Source organism: Cucumis sativus, chromosome 5 (assembly GCF_000004075.3).
Source record: "Cucumis sativus cultivar 9930 chromosome 5, Cucumber_9930_V3, whole genome shotgun sequence".
Taxonomy (NCBI): domain Eukaryota; kingdom Viridiplantae; phylum Streptophyta; class Magnoliopsida; order Cucurbitales; family Cucurbitaceae; genus Cucumis; species Cucumis sativus.
In genome coordinates this window covers 2,299,409-2,319,442 of record NC_026659.2, presented here as the reverse complement: position 1 = coordinate 2,319,442, position 20,034 = coordinate 2,299,409, and the positions used below count along the sequence as shown (strand labels likewise).

Sequence of the window (20,034 nt, the reverse complement as noted above, 5' to 3'; positions counted from 1 at the left end):
CATATAAACAAACTTTAATTCTACAAATATGCTTAAAGAATAAGTGTTGTGATTTGTTATTTATACTAATTCCATCCCTATCTAATCCAACTAATAAAATTAGTTTATATTTGACTTATATGTTTAAGTTGTTATTTATCTCTTAATTTATTACATCATATCATATGATTTTTTTTAGTTTGATAAACTTTTAAACGACAATTTTAAAATAAACATCTTTAAGTTTTTAATCAAAAGATTAAAATTTTGAATCTCATCTTTCAAAGTATATATTATTAAAGTAAAATAAAAGTATGCATATTATTTTTTGTTCTTAATTAGAAACCTGTTTAGGTAATGCGATTAATTTGTTATTGTATATATATAAAAAAGAGTAACACTGTTGAGTTTTTACTAGAGCTAAAGCATTAAATCTTTTAACTCTAAAACCAACACTTGGTAAAAGATAAACAAAAATTCCAATGAAGTTCAACAAAGCTTATCTAAAATGAAAAGGCATGGGAGAGCAATAGTTTAATAATATGATTATATATTTAAACACAATCTTTTGATGTCCCTCTTTTTCTCTTGAGTGAGACCCCATTGCCAATCCCACTTGGTTACCCATTTAGGAGAGTTATGATGCTTTTCACCCTAATCCCACTTACCATATTTTATATCATTCTCTATGATTCACCACTAATCTCTCAAACGCCCACACACTCACACATACATATAAATTAATAATAATATATCTATAGGCCTATTCTTTTCTAATCAATCTTAGGTTTTACAATAAAATTTTATCTAGTTCAAATAATTATTGAATTAAAAATTAAAAATTTGATATTTTTTATGTAGGAAAACAAAATGGTAATTTTGCGATTTTAAACATGGGATGAATGATGACAAAAAGATAGACAAAATGACAAGAAATATTAATGCGCCATATCTATTTATATATGATACGTATTGAATTAGGTTTAAGTATAGGTGAGAAAAGAAATTCCATTTAGTTACATTTATATTGGTTGCTTTACGTAACCTATAATGCAACACGACATTCAAAAGAATAAAATGGTAGCTTTTTTCCCTACTTATCCGTACGAAGTTTACTAGAAATATCTATATAGTTATTTTAAAGAGAAGAATATTTGGTTTGGTATAGTTATATGATATAAAGGAATACATATTATGAAAATTAGGCATCCAAGGCAAGAAGAAAGAGAGGGAATATAGAGTTTTTTAATTGATTAAATAAATTACTTCCATGGCCAAATGAAATTAAAGTATAGGAAAGGAAGTTAGAAAAATGTAGACAAAACAAAAAAAGAGTGAAAGTTCAGAAGATGTTTCTTTTCGTTTTTGTTTTGCTCTTTCCTCCTTTGTTAAGGAACAAACAACGATTTTATTGTGAGAGATTAAACAATAATTTGTAATTAAAATCCTTTTCAGTTATAACTATAATTTTTCTTTTTTCAGTAATTAATTTTAAAAGTGTTCTCTAATCAACTTTTAGTTTTTGTTTAATAGGTTATTGAAATATTCATAAAAACAAATAAAATTATTTCATCTATTTGATATAAATTTAAGGTGTATTACACACTCCTAAAAATACAAAATTTAAAATTCATCCAACTTGTTGTTTAATTTATTTTTAATTTGATTGTTATTTATTTAAGTCAGTTTAAATGGTTAAAAGTTTGTTTTGGTTTGTATTCACACTTGATTTAAATTTTCAAATTTTTCTATTAGAACGTAATCGAATGTGTTTTAAAATATAGTTAAAAAATAGAAGAATTTGATTTTGTTTTCTAATGAGTTCTTTTGTTTTGAAAAACAAATTTTAAATTACAGTCTAAACCAGAATCTAAAAAACCTACCAAATATAATAATAATGTCATTAAAATATGAGAACTCCTCTTAATTTTAGCATCAAATTTTAATTCTAAAAGTGTGAACAATATTTGGTCATGTAGAGAAATGATGTTCTAAATGTAATATTTAGATTATAGGATAAAAGGATTAGAACTTGATTATCACATGGTTTGGGATAAAAATTATTTTCCATTTTTAAGAAACATAATATAAAATAATATAGTATGGAAATGTAACATCAAAATGTTGCTAATTAGATCAAAATTTAGGGTGTGATTTATAATTGATAATATTGTGTGTACACTTCTCAATAATTAAATTTCAAGAAGATTATTAAAGATGAACCAACAAAAAAAAAAAGAATGAAGAAGAAAATGTTCCCCACACACAAATATTCTATGCCTAGTTTTTAAAAGAAGGTTGAGGAATCTACTTTCTTTAAACTTTTTTAAAATGAAAATGATAGATATGAAGCCACTTTTTTTTTTAAATGACATTTTATAACCAAACCCATTTGCTTTCAAATAATTGGGATTGGCTTCATAACAATAGAATTAGTCAGGGCCAAATAATACTTTTAATTGCCCTCTATTGATGCTTCTTTAGTGGGTAGCTTCATAATCAATAGAATTACAACTCCATTTTTTTCCCATTTCCATTAACTCTATTTATATTTTATAACTATTGTCTACTGTAACGTTTAGAATTCAAAGTTTGGATTCGATACTTGATGGTGCATCACTATTATTACGGCATCTTTTACCACTTATTATTTACTTACCATTTGTTTGTCTTGAACTATTTTTAAAGGGTGTATCCTGGCAACAAACGAAATAAATTTGATATTACAATTTGAGTTCAAAATGATCAATGCAAACATGAATTTTGGATTATATCACAATGCGTTTCAATTCCATTATGGGTGTCCAAATCCCTCCTTATTATAATCAACAGTTGCACAATCTCTCCCCATTGCTCAACCAATAAATTAGATTAAAAACAAAAGAGCTTAAAATATTGTAATAATTTGGAAGGAAGATAGAGATGTTTTTTCTTTTATGTTATGCTAATCAACACCATCTCCTGATCATCTCCACTTTGCATACCCTCAACATCATATGCTTCTTTTTCTTTCTCTCTTTTTCTCTTTTTCTCTTTTTTCTTTTATTCTCTTTTTTTCTTTTTTCCTTTTTTTATTATAAAGATTTTTTTCCAATTTCTTTTTCATCATTCCTCAAAATTTTGTTTTTTTTTGGTGCAATCGTTGCTCCTACCTTTATTATTATTTTTTTATCCCAGTGATCAATAAACCTAACAAAAACCAACCACGATGGGCATGGGCCATGCTAAAAAGAGCTCAACGGATGAGTTTAAAGCCCAAAAGGTATTGGTCTTTCAAGACAGTAAGCCCAAATCAAATGACATTTGGGCTCTCCTTCAATTTAACACAACATGTTAACTGCATCTCTAAGATCAGAGAACTCCTCATCTCCCTAACTCAAGTTTAGTATGAATTTATTTAACCCAACTCAAAGTTTGAGGTTGGATCTCTTCATCCCATATATTATCAAATGAAATATTGATATGAACTCACATATTTTAATTTCAGTTTCATACAAATAAGTTATTGATCCAATCGAGATATTCTCAATCATGAATCCATCATACAAAAATCTCAATTTATTGTTACCTTTTACTTAAATGGCACCTTACAAATTTGTCAGAGTATTTTGTAATGTCACTATCCCAAAATAAATACTCAAAACAAAAACAATTTAATCCTATTCTTTTTTTTTTTTTTTTAAAAAGTTCCCATGATTGTTAAGGGAAGTTGAAGAGATTAAATCATTATTTATATGCACATAAACAATGAACTCTAATCCTTCCTCCGAGTTTGGAGAACCTACAATCTATTAATATATATATATATATATATATATATATATATATATATATATATATATATATATATATATATATATATATATACATACATATGCTAAAAACTTTATATATTTATATAAGTTTCATACTTGGCTCAAATTATAAAATTTGTCACCCCCACAATTAAATCTCTTTCTTTCTCTCTCTAGTTGTGATAAATTTATGATATCCAACATAAAGAGAGATGATGATTATTATTATTATTATACATTAGAGGTTTTTTTAATCGCTTAATATATTCCTAGAAAAGAAACTCTAGTTTTATTTTTTTTAAAAAAAGAGTAGTCTTTTTTTAATTGAGAATCAACATAGACAAAATGATTTTGATGAGATTTACAAATATTGTAGTTTTTGTTGGTTGTGTGTGTTATTAATTTTATTTTTTTCTTGTTGGGTGTCCGTACAATTAGATTAAAATTTCCAATGTCTGCTTGTAAATAACATTTCCTTTTTCAAACCCTTTAATTTATAGATTTCCTTTTTCTTTATCCCCAAAATCCAAACGTACAAAGAATGAAATGTTATCTTATCTTAAACAGTATTTTGGAACTTTCAAGGTTAACTAATTAATTAATTAAAGTTTTAGTTTTTGTAAGTTAAACAATCAAATCATTATTAAATAATTGATTTGATAATTTCTATATTTGCTTTATGTGTGTAAATGCTATAAAATTTTAAATAATATTTGGAAAACGAAAGGGGCATCCCCCAAGATGGGAGATCCATATATATATTAAAGGAATTTGGATTTTGGGTACCCATATTCTCTTTTAATTACATTATTAAACATAAATTCATTTGGTTTTTGTTAGAGTTCTGTAAATTAAGAACAACACAGATAATTAATATATTTATTTATTTATTTATTTATTAATTGATATGAAAGTTTTTAGAGTAAACAATATGATTTCATTTTGAAAACATGGGATTTAATTTTTCTTTGTTATCTATAGCAAATTCATATATCTTTTAATTAAAAGTAGAAATGGGAAAGAATAACATGTATGTCCATGTAATTATATGATACAATTAGGGTTTTATTAGAGGAAAAATACCAAGAAACTTTTAAAAAAACAAAAATTGTTTTTTCATACCACAATATTCATACAGGTTCGAAAAAAAAAACAAGTAAAAAATTTGAATCTAGCATGGTAGGAATACTATTACGGTAATGATTTATAGTTAATGTTTCTAATAGAAAATATGATAATAATAATTATTGTTGTCATTTGAATCGCTACAAATATTTTAACCCTTTTATGGTTATAATGTTATGTTTTAATATGCTAACCGTTGTAGATCTAAAACTATATTTTCATATAAAATTATTATTCTTCATAGAATTTTTTATGGGTGTTTAGTAGTTTTACTTCTCCCTTTCAAAACTTTTATTTTTTGTTTTTGTTTTTCTTTCTAAATAATATTTTTGTTGATTTCAATCATACTCCGTCGAGGACATACTTGAGTTGAAAAGTTAGGTTAATTTTGGGAGCAATTGATATATGCAATTTAGTATCAAAGTCGAGTCAAATTTTACTTTAAAGGTAGCAGTTCATCACAACTCAACAACAATCGATATTTGTTTCCAACATAGCATACCTTGTGTTATATAAAAAGGACACAAAAATATCAATTTGCACCTTGAACTATAGGGATTGTATCAATTTAAACCTTAAGCTTTGGGGTTGAATGAATTTAAATCTCAAACTAATAGTTGTATCAATTCAAACCATGATCTTTTACAAATGTATCAAATTATACACCACACTTACATAAATATATCAATTTAAACCCTGAATTTTTCACAAGTGTATCTAAATAAAACACTATGGAGGGTCGGTTTAAATTGATACAATAATGTAAATTCATGGTATAAATTGACACTTATAAAAATTTAAGGTTTAAATTGATACAACTCTTAAAATTCAAGGTTTAAATCAATATAATTATAAATTTAGGGTTTAAATTGATACAACCCTATAGTTTGAGTGTAAATGAATATTTATATATATATATCGATGATAGTTCGTTATTTCTTATATTTTTTTTTCATCGGACAGAAAAAAACCATAAACATTCTTGAACAATCATTTAATTGTTTTTAGAAATATTAAACTAAAAATATACAAAATTTAAAGGAAAATTTTCAAAAACTTTTACGTTATATTTTATTAAAAGATATATAGTATGGTTTTTTTGTAGTAAACAAAATTGACAAAATACTACATTAATAATTGTTTCTGAAAAGAAAAACAAATAACACAAAACTTGGGGTTCTAATTAGAAACCATTTATTTTTATTTAAAATGTATTCTTTGAAAATTAAGCAACAGAAAAACTTTAATTTTCTTTTTTTCTTTTTAATTATATACTTTGTACCAAAATTTTAAAAAACTTGAAAACCTACACTTCAAAATGGTTTAGCAAACTGAAATTTGGTTTTGTTGTTTAAAAAATGAACAAAACTATATATATATATATTTAAAATAAATTATATTGAGGTATAATTAAAAAAGTTGATGATATAATATAAATGTATTAACTTATAATAATGTTCCAAGAAAACAAATTACTGTAATAAGTTAATAAGTAATAAGTAGTCAACTGATAAGGATGAGGTTTGTTGAACCAATAGGAAGCCAAAGTTAAGATGTTTAATTAAAATAATACAAAAGATTCTTAAAATGAAATCATGTGGGTTTCTTCATCTTCCATTGTCGTCTACCTATAAAACTCAAACCCCCATGGCACCATCATCAATTATATTCATTTTGAATTTTATATGTATATATATATTGTCTTGAAATAAGCAAAATTAGGTGGAAATAGAGAAGAGAGAGTTAGAGAAAGCATCCCAGATTCGAGGCATATTATTGTTGCCTCTCACATGGCCACCTTCTTTAATTTCTTCCCTCTCCACCTTTTTATTTTAATCTTTTTAAATTATTATTGGCTCTAAAAACCTCTCCATTTAATTAATTTATTAATTTAGTTGATTAAGACATGGTTTTAAAATATGTATAAATATTGTTTTTTTATAATTTTGTGTGTCACTTTCATCATTGCTGTGACAGTTTCCTTACCCCATCATCCTCATCTTAATTCATCTTCTTCGATGTCTTTTTATTTTCATTTTCTACATTTGTATTAATTAATATCATCACCCTACCCTTTTCCTTTTTCTTGAATCCTTCAACTTTTTTCACCACCACTCTATTGCCTTGCCAATGGAGCCTCACTACTTCCTCTCTATTTATTGCACATACATTCTGCTACTCATCTCTATTCATTTATTACTCCTCTCTTACAAAAAATTATGTAAACCCCTGCCTCAATCTTTTTAGATTATTATTTTACGTTTTATAAATTAGAGATATGTTGATAAATATTTGGATGAAGAAAACAGACAAATTGACAATAACGAAAAGGAACTTAGAAGTAGGGGAAAATATGGTACGTGTGGATGTATTTTCTTAACTATGCCAATTTTCAATTGGCTGCCTCTTAATTATATTATTGAATTTTATGTCTATTAAATCCTACCTTTCTTAAAATAAAATAATTAAAAGAAATAATCACATACAGATAGATAAATATTCTATATTTTTTATAAACATTATAGATGGATAAAACAAAATTTAAAAGGAATTTGGAACACCTTCTGAAAACTTTGTTGCCGAGTGTGGAACACTTTTCCCTAAGCACATTGGGAAGAAAAATATTTAAATGCTTCGTCTAAATTCTAAAAGTACTTTAAATACCTCCTTCCTCTCTTATCTGTTTCCAAATTTTCTCAAATTATTTTCCATTATAAAAGTATTTATAGTTTGTTTGAAATATATTATTGATAGTATAATATAACAAGCAGAATAGAAATTTTAAGACTACCTAACAATTATCTTTTTTTTTTTTTTTTTGAGGAAATAGCAATTTAAGTTATAATAATATTTCAAACTATATAATTAGTTGTCCCTTTATTAATATTGATTAAAAACTGATGACTAGTTAATATGTAACAACTCGATGATTAGTGAGGTACAAACTAAAAGAATAATTAATTTATATATACTTTATAACTAACCCATTGTTTTATAATCCTTAAATTGAGGCTACAAAGGTTGAAAATTGAGTTAATTAAATATGGGGTGGCCATCATTTCCTTATCAAAGAATGGAAGTTTGCCCCTACATGACCTAAATGATTTTGTCCTAATAAACACCTTTAGGTTTTGGTTCATTTACTACCTTTTTCCCCCTTTAATTATTCTTCCCTCCTCTTCCTTTATACTTCTATAAAAATTTAAAGTCAAAGCAAAAAGGAAAACACATAATGTTTGTTTTTTTTTTTTTTTTCAATTTAGTATATACCTAATTTAATCTTACCTGTTAGTCATTATGAAGAAGTCTAAGGAGTGATAATTAGTTTAATCATAATTTATGAAAAAGCAAGATATATTTAAAGTTCATAATCAAATATCACTGAAATTCATATCTCACTTCCTATCACAAACCCTGAAGTGACTATTTTATAGCCTTAAAGAAAGATAATTTTAACATTGATTAATCCAAATTAATAGCTAAAGAAATATTAAACTCAAATATACTAACCAATAGTTTTCAGGGAGATTTGCATATATTTCAAGAATCGGGAAGGAATGATATGTCTATCAGTTGAAATTTAAATTCATATTTATGATAATATATTTGAATGTTTCTCGTTACCTTGAACTCAAAGATTATTTCGCTCACAAGTATTTTCTCACCATTTCTGGAATGGATTTTAATTTTTTCAAATGAATTAAGAGTGAATTCTAAAAACAGAAAAAAGATAAGAATGGCAAAATGTATATCTATTAACGTTAATTAGTGTTGGTTTAAAACAATTATCCAAAAATTAATCCACATGTTTTATAACTCTAAAAATTTGGTTGGATTTTGAAAAGAATATTATAAAATAACAAAATAAAGAGATGAATTAAAGTAGTGTTGATAAGCTAATATATTAGTAAATGGTATGAAAACAAAATGATAAGAATGAGATTGAACAAAATGATAAGAATAAGATTGACCTTGTTGTTGATGTATTAGAATATATAACAATAAAATGTATAGTTTTAAGATTAAATGTATGACCTTTAAACTGTCATTATCTTTCTGTAACATCGATGTTTCCTTTCCCTAATTTCCTGTCAATTTTGATGATTTCGAACAAATATATGTAGCTGTCTTGACTTTTATATTACGTTCTTTGTTTGTTTTAAGCAATAAGTAAATTTAATAAAGCCAATGGTTAAAGAATTTCAAGTGGCCTACTCAACTTCTAATTTGCAATTACTACAGAGTCTTAATTGATAAATGATAATTTTAGAACTGATTTGTAAAACCATAATTTGAAGTTGTAAAGTATGTTTTTGTGTTTAGATTTAGTATTTATAAGAAAAGTTTTAAAAATAAGTGAGAGTATAAATAGCTTTTTACCTATGTGTTTGATAAGTTCATATTGGTAAAAACCTATTCAACATAATTTAAGACTAAGTAAATATATATATAGTGAGGATCATTAAAAAAAAAAAAGAAAAAAAAAAGACTTAATTAACGCAAAATTGAAAATAAAGGTTTGGTTAATTAGTAAAGATTTGAAGGGATAGCCGAGGGATGCGTTTGTCAGCGCAACCCACGCGTCTTTACCTCCCCCAACACTCTGGATTATACGGTCAAACTCAAACCCTTCCTTTCTCTCTCTCTTTTCTTAATAAATTTTCATTCGTGTATATAAAAAGAACCAAAAACTAAAAATTATTTTCTATGAAAATATCAACTTTAATTTTAAGAATTATGTTGTTTCTGTAATCATTCTAATTAATAATAGGAAAAAAATTAACAATTTGGTATTAATTTTAGAAAAAATTGTAGAGACGACAAACTACAGCCATGACATATTAAAAAGTGTATGACTTTTATCAACCAAATTTAGATTCTCTTCAAATTCCAAAACCAGTTGGCTTTGCCTTTAAATTATTTCATTTCATTTTATGCTTCATTTGTCTTTTTCTCCTTATTTCTTTTAACAATTAACATTGACTACATTTATTTTTATTAATGAAATTAATTGATTGATCCACTACATTTATCCCCTTCACTGCCCTACATTTGATCTTACATAAATGGTGTCTAAAACTTAAAAGTGAAGCTCCCTGAAGCATGCTGATTAAAAATGAATGAATAGGCGTGACATATTAAAGTTTATAGATCCTAGATACATTGCTTTATAATCTCAAAGCTCAAAAAAGGTATTGTACATAAAATCTTTTATCTTTCTTTGGGTGTGCATATATAAATCAGAATAGATAATGCTATATTTTGAATAATTAATTGCTGGTGAAAATATTAAATTAAAGTTGGAAAAGAAAAAAAGAAAAAAGGATGGAAATAATATATATATATATATAAATGCCTTAAATAGGAAGAAAACGAAGGGCATGCATCATCATAGTTATATTTTCGTATAAAGAAAAGGGAGGGGAGTAGGGGGTGATTCCGGTTATCGTGAAATAGACCCGAAAGAAACGGGGGAGAATACACGTGGCAGAAATAGGGTGTGGACCCAAGTGATTTAATAATAATAAGAAAGAAAAATAGCGTTAAAGGAGTGAGTGTGTGTGTGTTGTGTTGTTTGTGCCCAGTGGCTTTGACTCGGTCTTAACGTGGGAGCAGATCATTTTTTCAATCTTTTATCTCTCCCCCCCTCTTTAATTTCCCTCATATCCTTCCTCTTTTTTATTACAACTTATTTCAAGATGATAAATTGTTTCAAATGTGAGAAAATAAATGGTACCTATGCTTCTATTGTAGCTACTTTTCCATTAAAATAATAAATCTAGTAAATAAATAAAAAAGATGAAACTCGATTGAAGTGAAGTCAAAAAAGTGTTAGGCCGAGACAAGACATGCTAGCCACGCAAAGAGAGATAAGACGATCTTCTTTGCTCTCAACCTCCAAAGTTAAGAAGTCCAAGTAACATACGAGGGATGCCCCCACTCACTTTCAATCCGATCAAACCACAAATTATTTTATCAAATTAGGGAGATAATCGAATTGTCAAAGGAGATAATGCATGAGAGAAACTCCAAGTAACTTGAATCATCTCTTAAACTCCTCAACTTTTGATTTTTTTTTCACCTTTGACTTACTAAAGCATCAAAGGGTATACATTGTCGTACGTGCAAATTTTCTCTTTTATACAAGTCATATTTTTTTTCCTCTTCAAACAAATTTATTGTTGGTGTCACGTGAATTAGATTAGTTGCATTTTTTACCTCAAATTTTTTCGTATCAACAATACCAATCGTCACTAAACTAACTTTTTCTTTTTGACAATTTGAGGAGTGAAAATGTTAGATCTTATGCTTTAAAGTTGATTAATTAAGATGAGGTAGGTGATGTGTTGGACAACATTCAGTTGTCATATAGTTTGAGAGGGAAAAGCATGAAAATTAGTTTGAAAATTATTTGTCTAAGTATTAAAAAAGAAAATAGAAAAAAGAATCTACATAGAATCAAATTGATGCTCAAGAGAATATATTATTTAAAATAAGAATATACTGTCAAAACTTAGATCCTAATTATCAAGTAATTAATTGAATGATCAGATGAGTTTGTTATCGAGATCTGAACAATCCTTCTAAATATTGTATTATTTAAATAAACATAATAAACTATAAATAAAATTTGATTGAGAGTTGAATAAAAGTCTATACAAATGACAAAGTCTAATTTAAACTTCCAAATATTTTTAAGACTTCAAAACTACCACCATTAAATGTATTTTAAAGTTTTAAATTTAAATTTTACCTTCACAAAATAACGTTAAAGTTTAAATTTCGCACTTACAAAATAATATCCTCATCCAAAAGATAAAAGAACCATTTAAAGTTTTTTTTCTTTATATAAAAGATTATTGTTCTTCCAAAACCTTTCATAAATAAATGTGTAAAAACATCTCACTTTTTATTTTTCAATATAATTGTAAGATAAGAATCCAATCATAATTTTGAGAAAAACAAATGTCATAACTTTGATTAATAAAATTATTGGATTACATTTTAATCTTTTTTTCTTTAATTTCATTTCTATACTTGTAAAGACTATTACAAATTTAAATTATGAATATGTTTATTTAAATTTTAATTTCAGTTTTCAAAATTTGCAATATGCATTTTTATATGTTATTTTAATTTTAAAATTATTATTTTTAGTATAATTGAAATTAATTAGAATTTTACATTATTTAATTACTTTTACTAAGATAATTATTTAGGCTATCTTTTATATTTTACAACTACGAAATATTTACATAATTTGAATCGATTTAAAAAGAAATAAATTGACTCACAAATAATATTTCAAATCAAAATTTAACTAACCTATCATTAATAAAAATTATATGTATTGGATAATGCTAAAGTTTATAATAATAATAATTATTATTTCATATTTTTATGAATTCTATATAATTTTTCATAATTAAATTAATGCAAACTAAAAAATAAGTAAAAAAGTTCAGAAAAAAAAAACGAGAAAGAAAAACAATTATTAAACAAATTTCGATAATTTATGTTTGCGTTTCTTTTTCTCTAGAAACAAGAAAACAAAAATAGTGTTATTAAACGTAGTCTCATTTTTTGTTTTTTTCTTTCAAAAAAAGAAACATAGAACAAGAAACGAAAACGTTTTCAAATATGCCATAACTTACTGAAAAAATTTAATATCTCTTCCTAGCTAACTATTAAAATTCTCATTTTATTTCTATTCTATAATATTTTTCATGTTACTTTATTTTACAAGTGATACCTTTATAAAAGCCTAACTACTGGTTACTTATATAATTGAAATTATCATTGACTTTGATTTTAATAAGTCATTGGTATTTAACATCCTTCCTTATTTTACATGGATCACTTATTAGGATAAAAAGGGTTGATTTGTCACAGGTTATCATACCTCAAAGTAGACTAATTTGATACAAATAAAGCCTAAGAATCTAATAAGTTATTTATTTTTTGAATGCATTTTAAGCTAAAATTTTAGTCCGTACACCAACTATCTTTTTTAAAAAACAATACATAAAGAGGATCAAACTTTTTGCATTAAAGTTTTGATAATACATTTTTTAATGTCATTTGAGCTATGCATCTTTCGACTACATCGACTACCTGATTCATATGTTTGTTTCAAAGTAAAAAAAAGAAAAAAAATCTACACGACACTTGTCATGCTTCTTAACAAAAAGTCTATATGGTTTTATTTTATAAAACTAATCTACTTTGTTTGTATCATTTTATTCATATCTTATCAAATCTTGATTCATTAGGTCAAGCAAGTAATGTATATATATATAATCATTGACATTTTAAATAACCTTATTAATTAACATCATAACTTACAGAAACAAGTCTACATATGGTCTTGAAGAGTTTAAAGTAATAAGGAGGTAAAATATGGATTAGAATTAAATTTAAGTTAAGAAAAATAATATATACATACATATGTATATATGTAAGAGGTAAGAAGCATCACGTGCCTCTTGAATTCTTCACATTAGTTGCACGTGTTTTCTGTCATTTTCTTTGAAAACATGATCGTGTTGTAACTTAATTGTACCCATGTGATGCTCTTTTTCTTCTTCTCCCTAATTCAAACAAAAAAAAAAAAAAGGAAAAAAAGAAATGCTATGAATTTATATATAAAATTACAAAATTTCCTCAATATTCCACAATATTTAACTTACGTGTCAACCCAAATGATGGAGTTTTGTATGTGGAGAACATTAGCTTCAATGCTACATTAGTGGCAGCGACTTTGAAGCTTTAACATTTTATAAGACGACTTTTGCTTTTGGATAAGGACAAAATATATTTATTATTTTACTATTACATGCTCATATATTTTAATTCAATATTGTTCATATCATATAAATTCATTACTTTCTACTGTACATTTACTTCTACCTAGCTACTTAATTTGGTTGCTTCATGTATTTCAATTCATATATATTAAACATTAATTACCATCTCAAACATTATATTGGTATTGGGTGATTTAATCAACTTTGAATCTCTTACATTAAGAAATTTGAGGTCATAAAATTGAACTTATCTATTCTTTAGAAGAAAAGAAAAGTACTATTATTCTTTTAGATTAGTTAAAGATTAAAGAAAAAAAAATCATATTTAATGAGCATGTGTCTTCAATCTAATTGGAAGGAAGAGACATAAAGTTAAAATGAACAAAATTCTAGGAGACAATTAGCTTAGAGAGCAATTTTTAATTTTCCAAAAAAGTCGATTATGGAGAGAGAGAGAGAGAGAGAGAGAGAGAGAGAGGGAGGGATATGGATTAACTATATTATTGCCAAACTCATCTCTTTGAAATCCGTTTTTACCTAAATAATTTAGATATATAAATGTAGAAGTACTTTTAAGTACTTAACCAGATTCAATCCAACAAAAAGAAATATATACATACATATATATATATATATATATATATATATATAAGAAATCTCTTGTAACTTTGACCATAGTATGATTAGGAATGAATTGAATTTCATAATCTCACATATAGAATAAATATATTCGTGATGATGGAAAGCTACTAGGATGTGGAGCATGTCAATTTGCATTTAGATTAAATTAGCTTAGAATTAATTAACCAATAAAACTACAATAATCTGTAAACTGTGGCAGCCTTTTTTCAATTTATGAGGATTAATTTTATTTTTGTTAAATTATTACATTCTTGTTGTTTAGTAATTTTAAGGTTCAATTCACTGTGTATATATATATAATTCAATTCACGCCTAAGTTTATACTGTCCATTTTGAAATATTAGTAATTCAATGACTTATATCCATAGTCATAGAAATAGTTAAAATGTCTTTTAATTAAGTTTTATTCTAAGTATCTTTTAAATAGTTAGTATTCACACAAACCATTATAGTGAAAAAACGTGTTAGGTTAAGATTCACAAGATTTATGTAATAAACAGTTTATAAATGTAGAGAAGAAAATTCACAAAAGTTTCGACAAATATTTCTGAATAGAAGATCAAGTAAAAAAAAGAAATGAAAAGAGTTGGTGAGAAAATAAATGGATCAAAAGAGAAGATATAGTGAAAGGAAATAATATCTAACTTGTTTAAGAAATTGCTTTTTGAAAAGAGATTGTTTAGTATGTTTGAAAAACTTTGAGAAGAATGCTTTTTAAATAAAATTGGATTTTTGATAACCACCCATGAAAAGTGTTTATTAATGTTTATTTGGTGATTTTAGATTATCAAAATTGTTCTAATAAAATTCTTAATAGATAAGTTGGAGAAAAACTTATATTAATTCAAAAACCATCTTTTGTAAAATAATTAGGTGATCATTATCCAAAAATGACTCTTAAAGTAATTAATAAAAAAAATCTTAAAATTAGTATTTAAGTAAATAAACACATTTATTTATAGTTTGATACAATCACTTTTGGTGTGCAAAAAATAAATTTATTATTTAAAATATGTTTTTGAAAATGTAAGATATAAGCATTATATTGAAAATATATTTTTGTATAAATGCTTGAATTGGAAGTTATTTTAAAACCAAGATATGAAAATATATTTATAATAAACAAATCCTTGCTTTCTCTCTTTGACTCTATATTTATAATTATAATTAGATTAATCTACTAATTCCTTTGAGAAACATTTCAAAATTGTAAATCAAATATGTAACAAATTAAATACATTAGATGCTGACCTAAACATATAGTCTTATTTTCCATGAAAAAATATTAAATATGATAAATTCAGTTTCCATGTTTTTTTTTTTAAAAAATAGTATAAAGCTTTCTATATATTTTTAATTCTTATACTTAAAAAATAATTTTAATATTTCAAATTACACTCAAGCAAACTTTAAATAAAAATAGATATGTACAACATAACAAAGAAAATCTTATTATTTGATGGGATGGTTTAGTTTTTCAAAGTTGTGTTTGTAATTTTCTCTCAATTTCTTAACATTAATCTTCATCCCATCTCATGCACATTTAAATGGTTCGTGAAATTCGAAAAACCAAAAAAATAAAATTTTAAAAACCGATCTTTTAACAAGTTTTCAAATATTTTATTTGAAAATTAAAAATATTCTTACAAGAAAACAATAAATCAAAAGATATATAGAAGTATTCTTTTAAAACAAAAAGTTGAAATAGTTATTTAACGAGAATCATTCCAAATTATTTTAAAAATAAAAGGAGTATTGGATAGATAAATTAAAATCACAAAAGTTTTAGAAATTTATTTAGAAGCCTCCAAATGGGGAGACAAAACTGTGTAAATTTTCCTTAAAGAAAACAGCTTTTTTATGGTTAGAATAATTATAAAAACATTCATTTTATAAATTGAAAGAAAAGTAGAGAAGGGATTAAAAAAATTATTGGTGCATTTAGGACATATATATTTAGATTGACTAGTGAAAAAACATATATTTTAAAAATAATATCATTTTTATTTTTATTTTCAGAAAGTGGTTAACTTCAAAAAAAAAAATTCAACTACTATTTTACTAAATATTATTTTTCAAAATTAAACTAAATGCACTCCTAGCAATGAAGGTGACAAAAGTACTCCAAATTTTAAAACAATCCATCGTAAAATCAACAAATCAACATTTTCGTAGTTCATTTCTATGTATTACACTTAATTGTTTTATTATAGTTTGTTACGAGAAAAACTCTTCCTATTTATTTTTTAAAAATATTTTTGAAGAAAATTATATTTATCTTTATAAATTTTGTTCAAGCATCCAATTAAAAATTGTCAAACGATGATTTTTTTTTCTAGGAAAAGTAATACTTTTATCCCTTCATCTTTTAATACTTGTTTGTGTTAGAAATGAATGAAGAGGATTCATGCATGAAGATAAATCTAGCCACTAGCCAAGATTACACTCAATTATCACTCAATCTTTCAATACTTGTTTGTGTTGGACGATATTGTGATTAGAGCGGGATGGATAAACCAAAGTTATTTATTTATTGATATCATTTCTTATTTAATCGTCATCTCATGATATCTATTGTTGTGATATGGAAATCAACGTCTTCAAGAACTTAAAAAATTTTAGTTATTAAATATTTTGGACAAAAAAGGAACACGTTTGTCCTTCACATGATAAGTAAATTTGTAATTTAAGAAAGAAAGACCTACCCAAGAATGAAAATAATAATAAGAAGAAGTAAAAAAAAAAAATACAAGTTTTGAGTTGCACACCTAAATCAAGTTGGAGTACAGAATTTATATATATTTACAGGGAGTGTGATAGGATATTGAAGTTTACCATTTATTTTTAGGATATATATAATAATGATATGAGTTTTTCCTAATCCTATAAGTGATGATTATATTTGATAAGATGATTGATTGACTAACCCTGCATCAAATCCAAATTCACCAACAATAAGTATAGAAGGAGTTATCAAAGATGGTAGATGTCCATGTGAAATCAAGGAAGCTCTATGGTTAGTTTAGTTTTTATATATACTCATTTTAACACAAAGTTAGAATGGATTTAGAAGTTGATTATATTAGAGAGAGAAAGTAAAGAAGGGTATATTAGAAGAGAAGTGATGAGGGAGGGAGAGAGAGAGAGGGACCCATGGCACCGCCCATAGGCATAAGCACGCAGCTCTAACGAATCCCAACCCATCTCCCATCTATTTTCTCCCCTCATCTAACCCTAACCCACAAATATATCACTCTCTCTCTTTCCTTCCTTCTTCTCTTCCAAATCTTCAACAAATCCAACCCCACAAAATTTCTTCCCCCAAATTCCTTCAAATTTCTATGCTTCTCTTCTTCTAATAAAACTAAAACTCCAAATCTTTGGAATTCAATTCCCATATGGATTCCCACTCCCTTCCCCCTCCTTTCCACACCCGTGATTTCCATCTCCAACAACATCCATTCCACACCAACACCAACAACAACAATTCCGAAGAAGAACATAGCACCACCACCACCCGTCTCAAACGCGACCGTGATGACGACACCAACAACTCCAACCCCAACTCCGCTGGCGACCCCACCCCCGACGGAGAAATCACTCGTCGCCCTAGAGGACGCCCTGCTGGATCCAAAAACAAACCTAAACCCCCCATTATCATTACTCGCGACAGCGCCAACGCTCTCCGTACTCACGTCATCGAAGTCACCGATGGCTGTGACATCGTCGATAGCGTCGCTACCTTCGCTAGACGTCGTCAACGTGGTGTTTGTATTATGAGTGGTACTGGTACGGTTACAAACGTTACTCTCCGTCAACCCGCTTCCCCCGGTGCAATTGTCAACTTACATGGCCGCTTCGAGATCTTATCTCTTGCCGGCTCGTTTCTTCCTCCTCCTGCTCCTCCAGCGGCTACTACTTTGACTATTTATCTCGCTGGTGGTCAAGGGCAAGTCGTCGGTGGTAGCGTTGTTGGTACTTTGATCGCTTCTGGTCCTGTCGTTATTATGGCTGCTTCCTTTAGTAACGCGGCGTATGAACGGCTTCCATTGGAGGAAGACGATCAACCACAGCTTCCGTCGCTGCAAGGCGGCGGGGGAATTGGATCACCGGATGAAGTTGGGCAGTCACAAATAACGGCGCAAACGGCACATCATCAACAACAGCAACAGAATCAACAACAACAGCAGCAACTACTTAACGATGGGAATGCGCCGTTATTTCACGGTTTGCCTCCGAATCTCTTGAATTCAATTCAAATGCCACCGTCGGAATCACCGTATTGGGCAACTGCCCGTCCTCCCTACTAACCCACCACTCTCAAAAAAAAAAAAAAAGAAAGAAAAAATTCCATATCCTTTTGAGTTGTTTCTTTAGCTTAGCCACTCAGCCATGGAGATTATTAATTAATTTGGGGTTTGTTTTTTTTCTTTTCTTCTTTTTTTCCAATTATTTTTCTATTTCCACAAGCTTGTTTTTCTTTCATAATTTTCAGGATATTTCTTGATCTTAGTTGGTAATCAAATTAGATTACATGTCAAATTTATCATATTAATTACTACTTGTTTTTTTTGTAGATGTGAATTATGATTATTATTAATTATTCCTTCACCTCCAATTTAATATTTGCTACATTAAATTTTACATATTTTTTCTTCTATACAACATATTGTTGGCTTGTTTCTGAAATACCCATGATGGAAAAATGAAAACTTTTGTAGGTAGCTGAAATCAGAAGCCAAAATGATATAAATTTGGTTGAATTATGAGGTGTGTTTTATTTATTTTTAATTTCCCCGTCCCTCATGGATCATGAGCTGATGAAAGTCAAAGAATGGCTAGGTTTCAGGATACAAAAAAAGAAAAAAAAAAAAAGTGGATTAAATTGAAGGGAAGGCAAGATGGTAAGTGAAGTATTTGGAATGAATTGAATGAAAGAATGGGTTTTTATGAATTATTAGTGGAGAGACAAATGAAAGTATTGGACACGTGCAAATGTTGAGATTCCAGAGCCAAAGCTCTTTCTCGAGGCAAAATTTACAATTCCCATTCATCAAAACAACAACAACAATAATAATCTCTTTTCTGTTTCCTTCATTTTTAGTTACAGACAGAGATTATTCTTTGTAATGGAAAGCTTTCAAACTTTGGTATCAGAATTAAGAGTTGTTGTGTTTAATTTTTGTGAAATTATGGTTCTTCCTCCAAAATGTGGAAACTTTATTTTGTTTTGTTTTGTTTTATTATTATTATTAAAAAAAATAGGCAATAATTATATAGATGTTTAATTTGAAAAAATTACTTTTATTTGTTTAGTTTGCACAAGTTCCTATACTCTTGCCGGCTCAAAATATGGAGAGATCACATTGATTCTCTTGGGTTCTGTTGAATTTTTAATATCTCACGATCATTTTCAAATATACTTTTATTATTTCTATTTCCTCTCAAGGGAGATTGAATCATAATATTACAATTTTAGTTAGTAATTTTGTGTTTATTTAGATCATATACATGGGTTTTTCAACTATTCTTACCAGTTTTTAACCATTAACTTAGCTTTCTTCTCTTCACTTTACTCAAATCTTGTATAAATTTACTTTACATCATCCGTAGGTTAAATAACACTTTGGTTCAAAGTTTCCAAGTGAAAGTAATATTAGACTAAATCAATTCTGTATTAATTTAGT

The 20,034-nt window shown here is 26.8% G+C and overlaps 1 protein-coding gene across 1 annotated transcript; it reads left to right on the top strand.

Moving 5' to 3' along the window:
• The first annotated feature begins 17,444 nt into the window (after window positions 1–17,444).
• Window positions 17,445–18,931, top strand: LOC101209716 (AT-hook motif nuclear-localized protein 22). Its single transcript, XM_004147517.3, has one exon. It carries the CDS (start codon window positions 17,746–17,748, stop codon window positions 18,655–18,657), a length of 912 nt encoding a protein of 303 aa, XP_004147565.2. The 5' UTR covers window positions 17,445–17,745; the 3' UTR covers window positions 18,658–18,931.
• Window positions 18,932–20,034: the final 1,103 nt, after the last annotated feature.

Coding starts and splice junctions, on each gene's coding strand:
- LOC101209716 (XM_004147517.3), top strand. CDS start 17,746: ATGGATTCCCACTCCCTTCCCCCTCCTTTCCACACCCGTGATTTCCAT.